The following is a 13,036-nucleotide window of genomic DNA, read 5'->3' as shown; positions in this document are numbered from 1 at the left end:
CCTCCCAAAAAAACACTAAGACTATGCTAACCAATTAAGCGAACTTATGGGGTGGGGTGTAGCTCAAGGCCCGGGGCTTCTAGATCATGACTGTAAAGTCAAATACTCTTATCACTTATTCAGATATGCAGAAATCTCATGTTTACCACCCTAGAGTTATTAGAATCGTACTATTACTTCAAGAAAGGTTTGATTGTAGAACACACTGGAAATTTACCGTGATATCATGTACGCAGCAGCTTCCGGAGAATCAGTCACGGTAGTAGCGTTGAAAGATAAATTCATATATGTTCCCACTAACGTCGGCTTTGACTCTCAATTTAATCATTTAGAACCTGTTAGCCACGATCGGCCGCATATTTTACAACACTACGCTACCATCAGTTCAGACGAACTTACTGGACTCGTTGAAAATGAGACATCATCGTTCACATTCATTGAGCTCCAGAATTCTCTGTGAACTGGCGGAGTATTTGTATTCATCTCGAGAATTTTTCGATGCTCAGATTTTAAGATTGTACCGTCGACCTATACCTGCTAGATATGTAGTGCAGATGCTTATGGTGAGTGACGATGAGTGATTGTACCACAAATCGATTTTGAGACATTCTTCCGAGAGAGTGTATCTAGCGGACTACATCTTTGGACTTAATGTAGAGGTCTTTATATCCAGGGGCTATCCAGTAACTTAGTAACGCTGGAAACTATCAAAACCGTAGCCCTAGCTTCCTACCAGAGCCTGTCAGAAGAAATCTTTCAAGGCCCCTTATCTATCCCAAAACAAGCTATCGACATGCAGAATTATCGAAAGGAGAATATGATGCAAAGAAGCGGAGTTTTTAAAGGTATTATATGTTTGATTTGTTATTATGCTTTTTAGTTTCGTCAGAAACGGCCATTTATCCCGGTTCGTGAGCCGGATAAATCTATTGAGCGCCGACAATCTCATCAATGCTAACGCAAGTTCGATGGTTCTTCTAAATTAAGCCATCCAAATGCCAACACTATCCACGTCTGATCATTAACACAGGACGAGACAGGCCTAACTAGCCGTCATGAGCCTCTTTCGTAAAATTGATTCTTCAGAACCCTCACTGTCTCATTTTTCTCCAGCTCCGCTCCCACCAATACCCAATTCCTTGACCTTATCGACTAGTCCTTCTCCCTCCGCAACTTCTACAACTTCCACTCCCTCTTCGCCCTCTCCGCTCTCGCCCTCATCCCCCGCAATTCCCTCCTCCAATCCTTCACCTCCCTCTTTCAAAACCCATTCCACGACTTCAGTCTTATCCGCCAATTCTGCTTCGTAGACTGCATCATGCCCCTTCTGATTCTGTATTGTTGGATCTGCTCCATTTTCTATTAAAACTTTGACTGCTTCTAAATGTCCATTCAGGGCTGCCCAGTGTAAAGGTGTGTTTCCAGAGGCGTTTTGGGTGTTGAGTATTTTGAGCATTTGGGGGTTTTGAGGAGAGGGATTAGAGAGGTATTTTGCGAGGAGGGTGAGAAGTTCTGTTTGGGAGCTAGTTAGATATGAAGTCCAATCTCGGGAGGAGGCAGATTGCGACTGGATAAAGAGGGGAATTACCGTGGTGACCATTGGCGGCAGACATATGTAACACGCCATTTCCACTCTCACTATCTGTTGCACTCTCCAACAACTCAGTTACTGAACATCCCTCCCTTTTACATAATTCCTCTCTCAAAGTCTCGAACTCGTCTTTCTCCCCGACCCGAGCAAAATAAATCAAATCATCGATTTCGTCTTCTGAAAATTTGGGTGCCATTTTTTGTAAGTATTTCTTAATGGTATGATTAACTTTCGTGTCTATAACGATTTCCGCTCCGTATTCGTGATATTTCTTCCTTGAGAGTACGTATAAGTAAACTTTTGCAAAAGACAATGAGGGGTCAATCCAAGCGGCCGCATCAACATCGAAAAAAATTAATTTTCGACATGTAGTCGGCCAAAGAATAATCCGATGAATGAATCTGGGGGCGCTTATCGCGCCTTATCATGATCCCTGCGCATAACTCTAATTATTACACGTGCCAGCCCCTGATACGCATCCCTGAAAGACATCTCACCGGTGTTAGATTCACTCATCCTTCCTTCCAAACCTCATTTGCATTAATTCATTTCCTTTTCTTTTTCTTCATCTTTTCTTTTTTCCATTTACCCCTTATAAACTCATATCTGAATCTCCCTCTCTCTTCTCTTTCTTCGTTTTTTGTTGAAAAACTGGAAAATCATTGAATTGGTAAGGTCAATAGGAAAAAGTGTCAACCATGCCTCGACCACGTCTTAATGCCTTTGACTCAAGCGAACCACTTCTCCGAACTACCAATGCTGCCAACGCTGCACGTAGACACATTACGGGATTTTGGGAAGGATTTGTCGATTTTGCTTTCAATGATAATGTGCTTCACGTTGCTATTGGTTTGATGTACGTTTCTCTCCTTAGCCATTCCTGCATTCACGACCTTCTCCATTCCTTACACGTGACACACTTCCTCAAACAATCGCTTATAAAAACAGAATTGCGCAATCCTTCACAGCTCTTATAACCTCACTTGTCTCTTCTGTCCTTCTCCCACCGCTATCTCTCCTCCCTTTTTTAAATAAGAACCTTGAAGAGAAATTTGCGGTTCTGAGGCCCGGTCCTCACTATGATGGTCTGCTTCATAATCACACCGAGATCGGTGATGGAATTGGAGAGGGAGTAGAAGGAAACGCAACTATGGCTGTAAATATGGGAATGGAATTCCTGTACGGAGCAGGCTATAACACCTTGAAGCAGGCGACAGATGACGGGGCTATTGTTTTAGCTTGGGGGTAGGTCTATGGTTTCTTGAGATTCTCCTTTCTTCGCGCCTTCTTGTCTTATTTCATTATCTCCATGTTCCTCCTATTTTTTCTATCCCCAATACTGTCTCTTGCCCCTTTTCCCCAGACTCGCAATGAAGTAACAAACTAACAACCTCTCAAGTTCCTTCCTCAATAAAGTGATAAACTTCATAGGCGTTGGTCTCGCTCTCTACGGTATAGCAGGTCTCTACCAATATTTCAGTCAAGACAACGCTATCATCAAACACACCGTCCGTTGTAAATATTGTCGCAAGAAGATTTTTGAGAAGGTGTGTCATTCCCTCTTTACTTTTCTCCCCTTTCCTTTTCCTACTTTTTTTCTTCAGCCCCTTGAATAATTTAACCCTGCTCACAATTTTAAACCCCAGGCACAACGCTGCGTATTCTGCACCTCGTGGCAAGATGGCCGCGAAGATCTTCGTCCGGCTGCAGCTACTATCGGATAATATCTCTTCTTATGCTTCTCAATTCTCCTCCCATTCTCTTTCTGCTCCTATAACCTACTCTCTCCTACGCTCTAGAACTTCGGCGCAATCTCCATACACCATGTACACAATTAACTACACGACTCTACGACTACACGTCTTTACACCTACATGCATTAAGATTCCTAACAAAATCAATACGTTACACCAACAATCAGAATGAAAATGAAACGAAATCAAAATTCGATACACGATATCAAAATAGAGACAGAGCAAGGCTTTGTAATCTTATGTGTATACATGTACGTACTTACACAATAACCAGAATTACATACATACATACAAACAGCACACAATATATACTCAATTCGGCGAGGAGTTCAGGAAGACAAATTGACCACAACCACAAACCACGGTGTTTAGCAAAGGTACTTTCTAGGAGCGAGGGCGTTCACGAATTTGAATTTAAGTTTCTTTCCTTTGTGGATTTTGAAGTTTGAAGTTTGGCGTTCAACTTTAAATTTGGCTCTGAGATTGATTCAGTTTGGGTAGATTTTACTTGGTTAACCGATGTTCGTTCGTTTATTTGCTTGTCCAAACTTCATAGCGAGGAGTTTATTTGCTTTCTGTGGGATACTTGATTTGAAAACTGTACTTCCGAGATTGGATGGAAGAAGAAGAGAAGATAGATAGATAAAGAATGACAATGGAAATGTCTAGATTTTAGTTTCAAGTTCAGGGTGATATGATGCTGGGAATGAATTATTATGACATATTGTACTCATATTTCGTAAATGATATCAAAGTGTTGAGTCGAAATATTTTATGACAGTAATCTACCCAGGTTGGTTTTACTATTCAGGAGTACTTAGCGATTTTCAGATCTTGCAATTGGATATCAATTCGATTCATCAATTCCTATCCTCATCTTAATCCTAAATCCTCCCTGTAGATCACCACTCTTCTTCATTGGTGTTAAAATGACAACTACAATTCCGTCTTCCCACCCTCCACAAACTCAACTTCCCAATCCTCTCCAATAGCTACCTTTGGCGCTCTAACCGACGCCCAAGCAGCTTTGCTTCCTTCCCCAGCATGGTACGTGATCTCAGCCGTTGTACTGCCCACCTTTACACTCTTCAACCCACTCCACTCCTTTGGCGCACCAACAACAAGAATCTTCTCCACACCTACTTTCTTCATACTCTTCAGGTATTTGTCGGTCAACTTGCCCTTTGTTCCGATATCCTTACTGCTCAGTACCCCATCTTCAAAAGAGAAAGATCGATGAATGTATGCCCCAGATTGATAATCAAATGTCTCACCATCATCCACATATAATTCTCCGGTTGCCTTTCCTTCATTATTGAGGACGAGAACAAGAGTATATGGATCCCATCTCATAAGGCCCGAACTTCTGCGGGGACGATCTTTGCGAGGGATGATATGACCACCTTGCATAAGTAGAGGGATTTTCTCGAGTGGAGCTGCGATTGTAGTTTTCCCCGCGCCAGTATAGATGGTATAATCGAAGTAATCGTAGTAAACTTCACTGTCAGGGATATAGATATCGACGCTATCGGCACCTTCTGTGACGACTGGCTTAGCCAGTAAACCGGTACTACCGACGAAAAATTGATCATCAATTGCGAATCCAGATTCGTCTTCTGGATATTCGAAGTAGTGTGGTCTGATGATGGGTGTTCCGTCTGTACTGGCTTCATGGAATGCGGTGTACCAGGCAGGGAGAAGAGAATAACGGAGACGGAGAGCTTGGGTTATAATATCCGTGTATGGATCACCGATAAGATATGGTTCACGTCTTCTAGTATCGATATGTGCATGTCCACGGAAGAAGGGGTAAAAAGCACCAGCTTGATACCAACGAGTAAGAAGATCCTTTTCAGGGTTACCGAAAAATCCACCAACATCTGCACCAGCAAATGGGAAACCTGCAATACCATTGTTAAGAATCATAGGGAACGCAGCTGCGAGATGATCCCAGCTAGCTTGGTTATCACCAGTCCACATAGCTCCCATACGTTGACTTCCGGCGTAGAAAGAACGAGTGAGAATGAACGGTCGGCGAAGTTCACCCTTCTTGCGCTCGACCATTGCTTCATAAGTTGCGTTGACGAAGGTCAAACCGTTGACATTATGAACATCACGGTGCTCCCAGTTTCCGAAATGCAAATTATCTTTGGGCATTGTTGTTTCAGGTCCATTGAAAACTGAAGGCTCATTCATGTCGTTCCAAAGGAAGAGATTAGGTGTATCAAAAGCAGCCGTCTTGAAGAGAGTTTTCCACCATTTGATTGCTGCAGGATTGAATGCGTCAACCCAATGAGAAGATCCTGGCCAACACCAACCTTCATAGATACTGCCCTCCTTATTGTGAACAGCCAAATCCTTACTCTTTAATTCATCAACAACCTTATAATTTGCTTCATTCTTGATGTGAGGGTCGATGATTGCAACAAGCTTTCGATCGGATTTATCCAAGTGCGACAACATGTCGACGTGGTTTCCGAAAGTGTGAGGATCCCAAGTGAAATACTTCTTTCCATCAGTATACTCGATGTCAAGCCAGATGACATCATATGGGATTTGGAATTTATCGAACTTTCTGTCAACATCCTTCACATCCTCATCTGTAACATAGTTCCATCGACATTGGTGGTAAGCAATGGCAAATTCTTGAGGAAGCTGTGTGAAGCCTGTAAGCTCTCCATATGCTTTTGTAACATCCTTTGGTGTTGGGCCAAGGAAGACAAATACATCTATCAAACCACTCTCCGAGAACCAATGAGTTTTTGTATCAGTTTTTCCACTTAAAGGATTGATGGATGCTTTCTCCTTGATAATATCAATCCAAGTCTCGGCTGCGTTCAGCCAAAAGACACCAACAGTTGACGCTGAACGATGTGCTTGCATGAAAGGAATGGCTCCGTATAGAGTCATTTCACTATCCATGATATACTCGAAAACATCAGCGTTGTATAAACGATAAGGATCTTTATGATTGCCCTCTCCGCCTCGGGTTTGCTTCAATGACAAAGGACCAGCATGTTCTGGGATACCAAAGACATGTTCATATCCAGGAAAGGTAATATCAAGAGAAACACTCTCAGGACCCTTAGGTTTTGAGTCGGTATTTCCACCGAAAGATTCGTCCCACCAGGTCGACTCATCTTCGCCGGTTTGAACTTCGGCTGATTCTTCTTCGCCTTCTTTCTTTTCTGGCTTCTCAATCTTCGGTCTCCAATGTTCCACGTTCATCAATCCCCGTTCATTAAACTTAATTTGTATCTCGTCATCCCTCTTGAAATCGATTGCAAATGGAGCATGTGTAACTTCCGCCTTGAACTTGCCATCTGGACCGAATGTAATGTGCGAAACTCCAGGGTACTTCTTATACTCTGCATCCTTACTCAAAGTCAATCCCCCCACGATTGCCCAATTTGCAGCCTCATTATAACGTTCCTTTCTAGCTTTACTACCATGTCTTAATTCAATCTCGCCCGTTTGACGTTTTTCTTCATCAATTGTAACTCTCGCAGATCCTGATTCGAGGAAGGAAATGGTAATCGGTAACCTGACCGACTCTCCTCCACTCAATTTCTTGAGGATGGTTCCTTGTAGCTGACCATCCTTCCATGTTAATGTCTCTGAAGCCAGTCGATAAGGAGCTTGTAAGCTCCAATTATCTCCCACTGCTGTTGCTTGATCCGCATATGCTCGATTTCGTTTGCAGAATCCAGATTGATCGCATGTTTTGAAATTCTCATGCTTGACAGATACTATTTGGATTGTTAGTGAATTTTACACATGAAGCTGTTGTTGGGATAGATCCTCACTAGCTGGTGTAATCAAGCTGCCAAATGTTGATAACAAAACTAAATATCCTGTCCATTGTGAGGACAGATTTAATGGTGACTTCATGATTGAAAATACATGCAATAGTTAGCAATTGCACTCAATTCAGATGAAATCAAGTTGCCAAATAGCTAAATATTTGAACAAATGGCTTGTACAACAGAACCATAAAGAATTGAAGTCTTGGGTTGGGGGTGGTTTGAGGTTTCCAAGCTGTCCTATTCTACTTCACCAATGACGATCAAAGCTCAGCTCCCCGGTCGTACCTTTAGCATAACATGTGCATAAAGTTTTATTGGCGATACAATTGCCCACGAGCCATGATGGGAATTTATGCGAATTACATAACATTATCCTTTCTGATGCCTCAAATCTAAGGCTCCATAGCAAAGAAAGGGTACCCTTCCGCCCCTCCTGCCAAACCCCACCAAAGAGAACCCCACTAAACAACACACCTCAACCTGAAAGAATTTAAAATATGAGTGAAGCCCCCGAATCGATTTTAAAGCACGTCAATCCTAAAACTCAAGCACTCTTAAGAGCATCAGCAAAACACAGAGAAGAATCTGCCAGATCAAACGACGATACCATGTCTACCGAACAAACGTAAGTTCCTTCTTTTATCTTTTTATTCTTATGAGAGAGATGCTCTCTTTACTCTTGAAAGAGAGTTACCCCACGTCAACAAAGTATTAGCGGTGTATGCTAACGTTTTTGTGTTGAATAGCTTCATTGCCATCAAGCCAGATGGTGTCCAAGTATGTAAATGCCATTATACATAGAGAGAATAGGACGAAAGAATGCTGATTGATATTGAATTCAGCGTGGACTCGTTGGCCCAATCATCAGCCGATTTGAGGCTCGTGGGTAGGTCTACATTTTGCAAAGAGTATATGAGCTTTGTTGACATAAGAAACAGTTACAAGCTTGCTGCCATCAAGCTCACCACCCCAGGAAAGGACCACCTCGAGAAGCACTGTAAGTACATGAGGAAATAGACGTTATAGGACCACTGATACTAACACCGTTCCTAGACGCTGATCTCTCCGACAAGCCATTCTTCGCTGGTCTCGTCAACTGTACGTATCTGCCATTCGAAACACATTTACACAACACACCCACATATCTAACAACACCTAGACATGAACTCTGGCCCAATCTGCGCCATGGTCTGGGAAGGACGTGATGCCGTCAAGACCGGCCGTAGTGAGTACCCCTTTCTCTCATTTATCCTACCAACTCCTATCTAACCCTTTTCCTTCAGCCCTCCTCGGTGCCACCAACCCATTGGCTTCTGCCCCAGGTACCATCCGTGGTGACTACGCCATCGATGTCGGACGCAACGTCTGCCACGGTTCCGACTCTGTCGAGAACGCCAAGAAGGAGATCGCCCTCTGGTTCAAGGAGGGTGAGGTTCTCTCATGGAAATCCGCTCAACACGACTGGGTCTACGAGAAGTAGATTAGATTTAGTGTTCTGTCATTTACTCCAACAAACAATTCGCTCCAAATATCATATCTGAAGATTCTGATGATGGTGGGTAGACATATACATGAATAAAAAGTCAATCAACCTCAAGCTACCAATGTATGTGTATGTGAGATTGGGTTTCGTAATCATCTGTGCCATCTTTCTCGTTCTACGTCGAAGTCGTATCTTAATTTCCCGGCCAGCTTCTATCATCTGAATGCACCCGAACACGTATATACATTTCCCTTCTAACCACACATGACCATTCCCACGATCTATAGTACATGTCATTTCCCCCCTCCCCTTCCTAGCCTCCCAATCCTCCCCATAACGCCTGCAAACCAAGGCGCACCCCAAACAGAAACCACTATTCTTACGGGTAACAAAACCTTTGTAATCACATATGCCGTCGCAACTTCTAGTACTATCCTCTTCCCACTCGTATTACTATCTCCTCCCATTTTCCTAATCATTCTTTCACCCAGCTCCACATTCTCTCCCCCATCCCTCTCATCAATCTCATCCGACCTAGACCCCGCAGTATAACCAAACCAGCCTCTCCTCCCAAACCACCTCTCGAACATCCCTTTCGCTTTGTCAACTCTCTCCTCGGGTATCAAATCAGAAGGCAACCATCCCGAATAATGAAACCCGCTCGCGAGAAGCAGAATAGGTACTATAGCAGTAATCTCATGCAGAATTAAGAAAGAAATGATATATGTCTTTGGCGCATTGAGCAATGGAGCTGTATAGGGATGTAGAAATTTAGGCAATCGGGATTGCAGTGTTTGCATACGATTCTGCAGACGGGAACGGGAAGATGAGAAGGAAGTCGCGGATATGGGAGTGGGTGGCTTGGGGGTCGAAGTGAGAGGATGCGTGGAGGAGAAGAATCGTTGGGGAATTCGGATTTGCTTGGATTTGGAGGGGGCGTGGCGAGGAAGAGGGGAGGAGGTGAAGAAATTGTTGGGGGTGGAAGGCAGGGCACTTCTGCGGAGACGGCAGATCTGAGGGGTAGACATTACATTGTTTGAATTGGGCTATGTTGGGGTGAATGAGAGAGAAGCTGTACTTGTTCGAGCTTGGAAATTCAATGTTCGTTAAGCTGTCCAGGCTAGCTTTAAAGCTTGGATTTAAGGTTATTCCTAGCGTGGTTTTTCAGGGGCCGTGCGTACTGATGTCACGGTTGATTGATAGACGAATCTTAGCTTGCTAGCGTTTTCATTGATTGTTCTTTTATGTTATCCATATAAGAACCTCGAGGGTGAGTACTTGTTTTATCACGAAGTGATCATGTTCAAATTTGGAAACACTACCGTCCCAGCTTAGTGGAAAGTGTGGATTGTTTATTAGCGAAGTTATCTTGGACGAGAAGAGAATGCAGGTCTCGGAGCCAGAGAAGGGTGTTACAAGGCTGTCAGAACTCAGTATGATTGTTTGCCGTTGAAAGTTTTCAGCCTGCTAGTTTCGATGCTTGTAATCTTCAATGTATCATTCTCTCCTGCATCTCCATATTTGATTGTTTACTATTCTAATAAACCATAGCCCTGTCTTCTTGATCAATGATATGGTTCGTTTTGCGATGTTTATATCGAGTGATGACAGATACTACGACTTACTTGACTTGCGATTTTGAAATTGTCGTTACTCTTCACTTGAGAAGGACTGGACTTTTGGTATGGCTAGATTACATTATCATTGTAGTCTCATCACACTGAAACAAAACCAAATAAACATCCAAAGTCCATCTCTCAGTTATGGACATTGATAAATAGCTCGCTTGTAGTCATCAGAAGATGGATGGAGATGAAATGAATCTTCATATGGAGATGTAAAGCGTTGAAACTTTCGATAGCTAAGTTTCCGCATGGTATTTCGAAAAGCCCAAACCGGTTTGTGTGTTGAATGAATATCCATAAGTTTCTGGCCATGTGACATCAATCAATAGCTCCCGCAGGCGTGTAGAGTTTTGGAAAGGATACTGTTTAATATCTGCGAATTAGATTTTTTTTGTTCTTGTTTTTAGCTTGAAACGATATTCGTTCCTTGAAATTGCATTCATTGCTGATGAAGTTCTCTCACTTCTCCTGGATTTGATGAGTTCATCTCAGTGGTTTCTAATTTTTCAAATCAATTTGTGCGTGCAAGAACTTGGCTCGGAAATTCTAGCACCAACTATTAATTTCAAAAGCGATAGTTTTACTAGCATGCTGTTGCCCACACATATATCTGCGATTCATCTTCACTTCAAGCTTGGCCTCTGAGTACGCTATCAAAGTATTACATGCATAGTGATTTCAACAATCTTAGCTTCATCAACTAGGTAATTTCAATCGTTAGCTCCCGATCCTTTTCTTTAGCTCTGATACTTGTGAAATTGCACATCTCATGATTTCTGCACTCTCAAATTTGACGGTTGATTTCTGTATCTCTGGTATGAAATGTCGCATTGTTGTACAAAAAGAAATCTGACAGTGTAATATGATAATTCGCTATGCCCTAATGGCTTTGTAATAATTCTAATTACATTCGATCAATAATCTCGCTGAAGGCTATCCGATCCCGAATCAATGCAAAACATACCAAATGAACAAAAGACCGGTGGAAACAGAAATGGCCAACAACAATTGCACCAAATGTTCCATGAAGCTGACTTTGACTGTGATCTATGACAGTATCTTTGAATTAGTACGATTTTTATCAAAATCCAGGCAATATAATAAAGATAAATCACTCATATTCCTTTCTTGGGACTGATTAGAGAATTTTGTAACTCACAGATACTACGGAAAAGTTATCTTCCACCAGAGGAACAACAGGTGTTGAATAGGGGACAAAGACTGCATTTGAGGCAGTTGGAGCTGCTGTGCTTGTATGCTCAGAAATGGGGCTCGATTCATTCTGGCGAAGTTTTGTTTGAACCACTATGTGATGGTATTAGTTTCTGGTTGTTTGTGAAAGGTTTCCTCGGAGACTCACTTGTGATGATGAGAATTGGACGAGAGTAACAGAGAAGAGGCTAGAGATGATAGTCTTGTTCTTGAATATTGATGCTAAAGTTGGCAAGGGAAGGTTAGTGAAATGGATCTTGAAGATAATAGTACGAACATGATTCGTACCTATCGAGATACAGAATATCTCTGTGGTTGATTCGGTGACTAGAATTGAGATTGATAATTGTAAATCTATAAGGCTGTTGTTGGAAAATGTAAAGAGTCGATGTTATTGATACATTGACGATCATGTGTTCACGAGAATGGATTTTTGAAAACTGGTCACTCTACAAGATGAAGAAGGAACCTATCTCAGATCGGATTATCTTGTTCCAATGGTAGGAGCGATGTTGAAATTTATACTCGAAACATGGGAAAGTGTGTTCCTTCTTCTCAGAAGAAGTAAGGTTAGAGTAAATTAAAAAAACGTTGAATTCCATATTATCATTACACGGTATCTCGCTCCTTACAAGGAAAGTCTCTACTGTTCAAGAGCTCACTTTCGATATGTGTTTCAGCGAGAACAGAATACGTCATTACTCCCCACAATTAACGACCACGATCTACACATCATATACTCCCATCTAACAATCTCTACTCTTTAGACTTCAAACTCCATCCGAGATTCATACATGCACAGCGCTCGGATGACAACCATCAGGCCGTTGGAAGTTTTGTTGCATATCTGCATTCTTATATATGCTAGCGTTCTGCTAGCTCGCTACTAGCGCAGTAACAGCTGCTAGCTTGTATATACTAGCTTCTCACTAGCTCCATCAATCACAAGCACCGCGATAAATAGCTCCAAGCGATATGCAATACGCACTCAGACGTGCAACAAAACTTCTCAAAAAGTGACGCATAAGAAATAACACTTAATCACATGATACATTCACCTTATGCGTGGTGAGAGTGGATATACTCAACCGGCTCCCTAGATTCCGGATAGACATCTCTGAGTGCATTCTATTCCTCTAGAAATGACATACACACATATCAGTCTCGTATGAATCGTTCGCGCTCTACAACTCAGCTTCTCACAATAGGGGAGATGGAGCTGAGCGATCGATTGTGTATGTGCGAGCACGTGGAAGATTCAAGAGTATTGTCTACTGCAATACCCAGGTATTCCCTCCCTCGCTTGCACCTTAAGCACGAAATCTCGGGGAGATATATTTATGATTTATTCAATCAACCAAGTATATCTAAGCCATCATTCAAATTTCCCTACTAGTAGTGGTAACTTGTTGGATATTCTCTCATAATGACACATACATACACACATGTTCATTATCCTTATATCTCAGACTGAGAAATTTGATCACATCAGAAGACCCAGAAATAGATCTACTACCTCACCATCCTACCATCTTATCATCTCACAAATTACGACTATCCGACAC

General features: G+C 42.3%; 5 protein-coding genes across 5 annotated transcripts; 2 read left to right on the top strand and 3 right to left on the bottom strand.

Annotated features, from left to right (window-relative positions):
• Nucleotides 1-1,099: 1,099 nt before the first annotated feature.
• Nucleotides 1,100-1,787, bottom strand: EAE97_011151 (uncharacterized protein; the record flags this gene model as incomplete). The annotated part of the gene is made up of 2 exons (XM_038881666.1): nucleotides 1,100-1,512; nucleotides 1,589-1,787. The coding sequence occupies 2 exons, from the start codon at nucleotides 1,785-1,787 to the stop codon at nucleotides 1,100-1,102; spliced, it is 612 nt and encodes a 203-aa protein (XP_038727593.1).
• A 343-nt stretch (nucleotides 1,788-2,130) lies between these two features.
• Nucleotides 2,131-4,041, top strand: EAE97_011150 (uncharacterized protein). The gene is made up of 4 exons (XM_038881665.1): nucleotides 2,131-2,447; nucleotides 2,540-2,836; nucleotides 2,991-3,138; nucleotides 3,238-4,041. The coding sequence occupies exons 1-4, from the start codon at nucleotides 2,290-2,292 to the stop codon at nucleotides 3,313-3,315; spliced, it is 681 nt and encodes a 226-aa protein (XP_038727592.1). The 5' UTR covers nucleotides 2,131-2,289; the 3' UTR covers nucleotides 3,316-4,041.
• A 240-nt stretch (nucleotides 4,042-4,281) lies between these two features.
• Nucleotides 4,282-7,236, bottom strand: EAE97_011149 (uncharacterized protein; the record flags this gene model as incomplete). Its single annotated transcript, XM_038881664.1, has 2 exons — nucleotides 4,282-7,094; nucleotides 7,152-7,236. 2 exons carry the CDS (start codon nucleotides 7,234-7,236, stop codon nucleotides 4,282-4,284), a joined length of 2,898 nt encoding a protein of 965 aa, XP_038727591.1.
• Nucleotides 7,237-7,648: 412 nt separating this feature from the next.
• EAE97_011148 (uncharacterized protein) lies at nucleotides 7,649-8,631 on the top strand (the record flags this gene model as incomplete). The annotated part of the gene is made up of 7 exons (XM_038881663.1): nucleotides 7,649-7,776; nucleotides 7,898-7,928; nucleotides 7,994-8,037; nucleotides 8,090-8,148; nucleotides 8,205-8,249; nucleotides 8,311-8,376; nucleotides 8,435-8,631. The coding sequence occupies 7 exons, from the start codon at nucleotides 7,649-7,651 to the stop codon at nucleotides 8,629-8,631; spliced, it is 570 nt and encodes a 189-aa protein (XP_038727590.1).
• Nucleotides 8,632-8,927: 296 nt separating this feature from the next.
• EAE97_011147 (uncharacterized protein) lies at nucleotides 8,928-9,662 on the bottom strand (the record flags this gene model as incomplete). Its single annotated transcript, XM_038881662.1, has 1 exon — nucleotides 8,928-9,662. One exon carries the CDS (start codon nucleotides 9,660-9,662, stop codon nucleotides 8,928-8,930), a length of 735 nt encoding a protein of 244 aa, XP_038727589.1.
• Between the last annotated feature and the right edge of the window lie 3,374 nt (nucleotides 9,663-13,036).

Source organism: Botrytis byssoidea (assembly GCF_014898295.1).
Source record: "Botrytis byssoidea strain MUCL 94 chromosome Unknown BBYS_033, whole genome shotgun sequence".
NCBI lineage: Eukaryota > Fungi > Ascomycota > Leotiomycetes > Helotiales > Sclerotiniaceae > Botrytis > Botrytis byssoidea.
The sequence above is the reverse complement of the archived record's forward strand: the minus strand, read 5'-3'. Positions and strand labels throughout refer to the sequence as shown.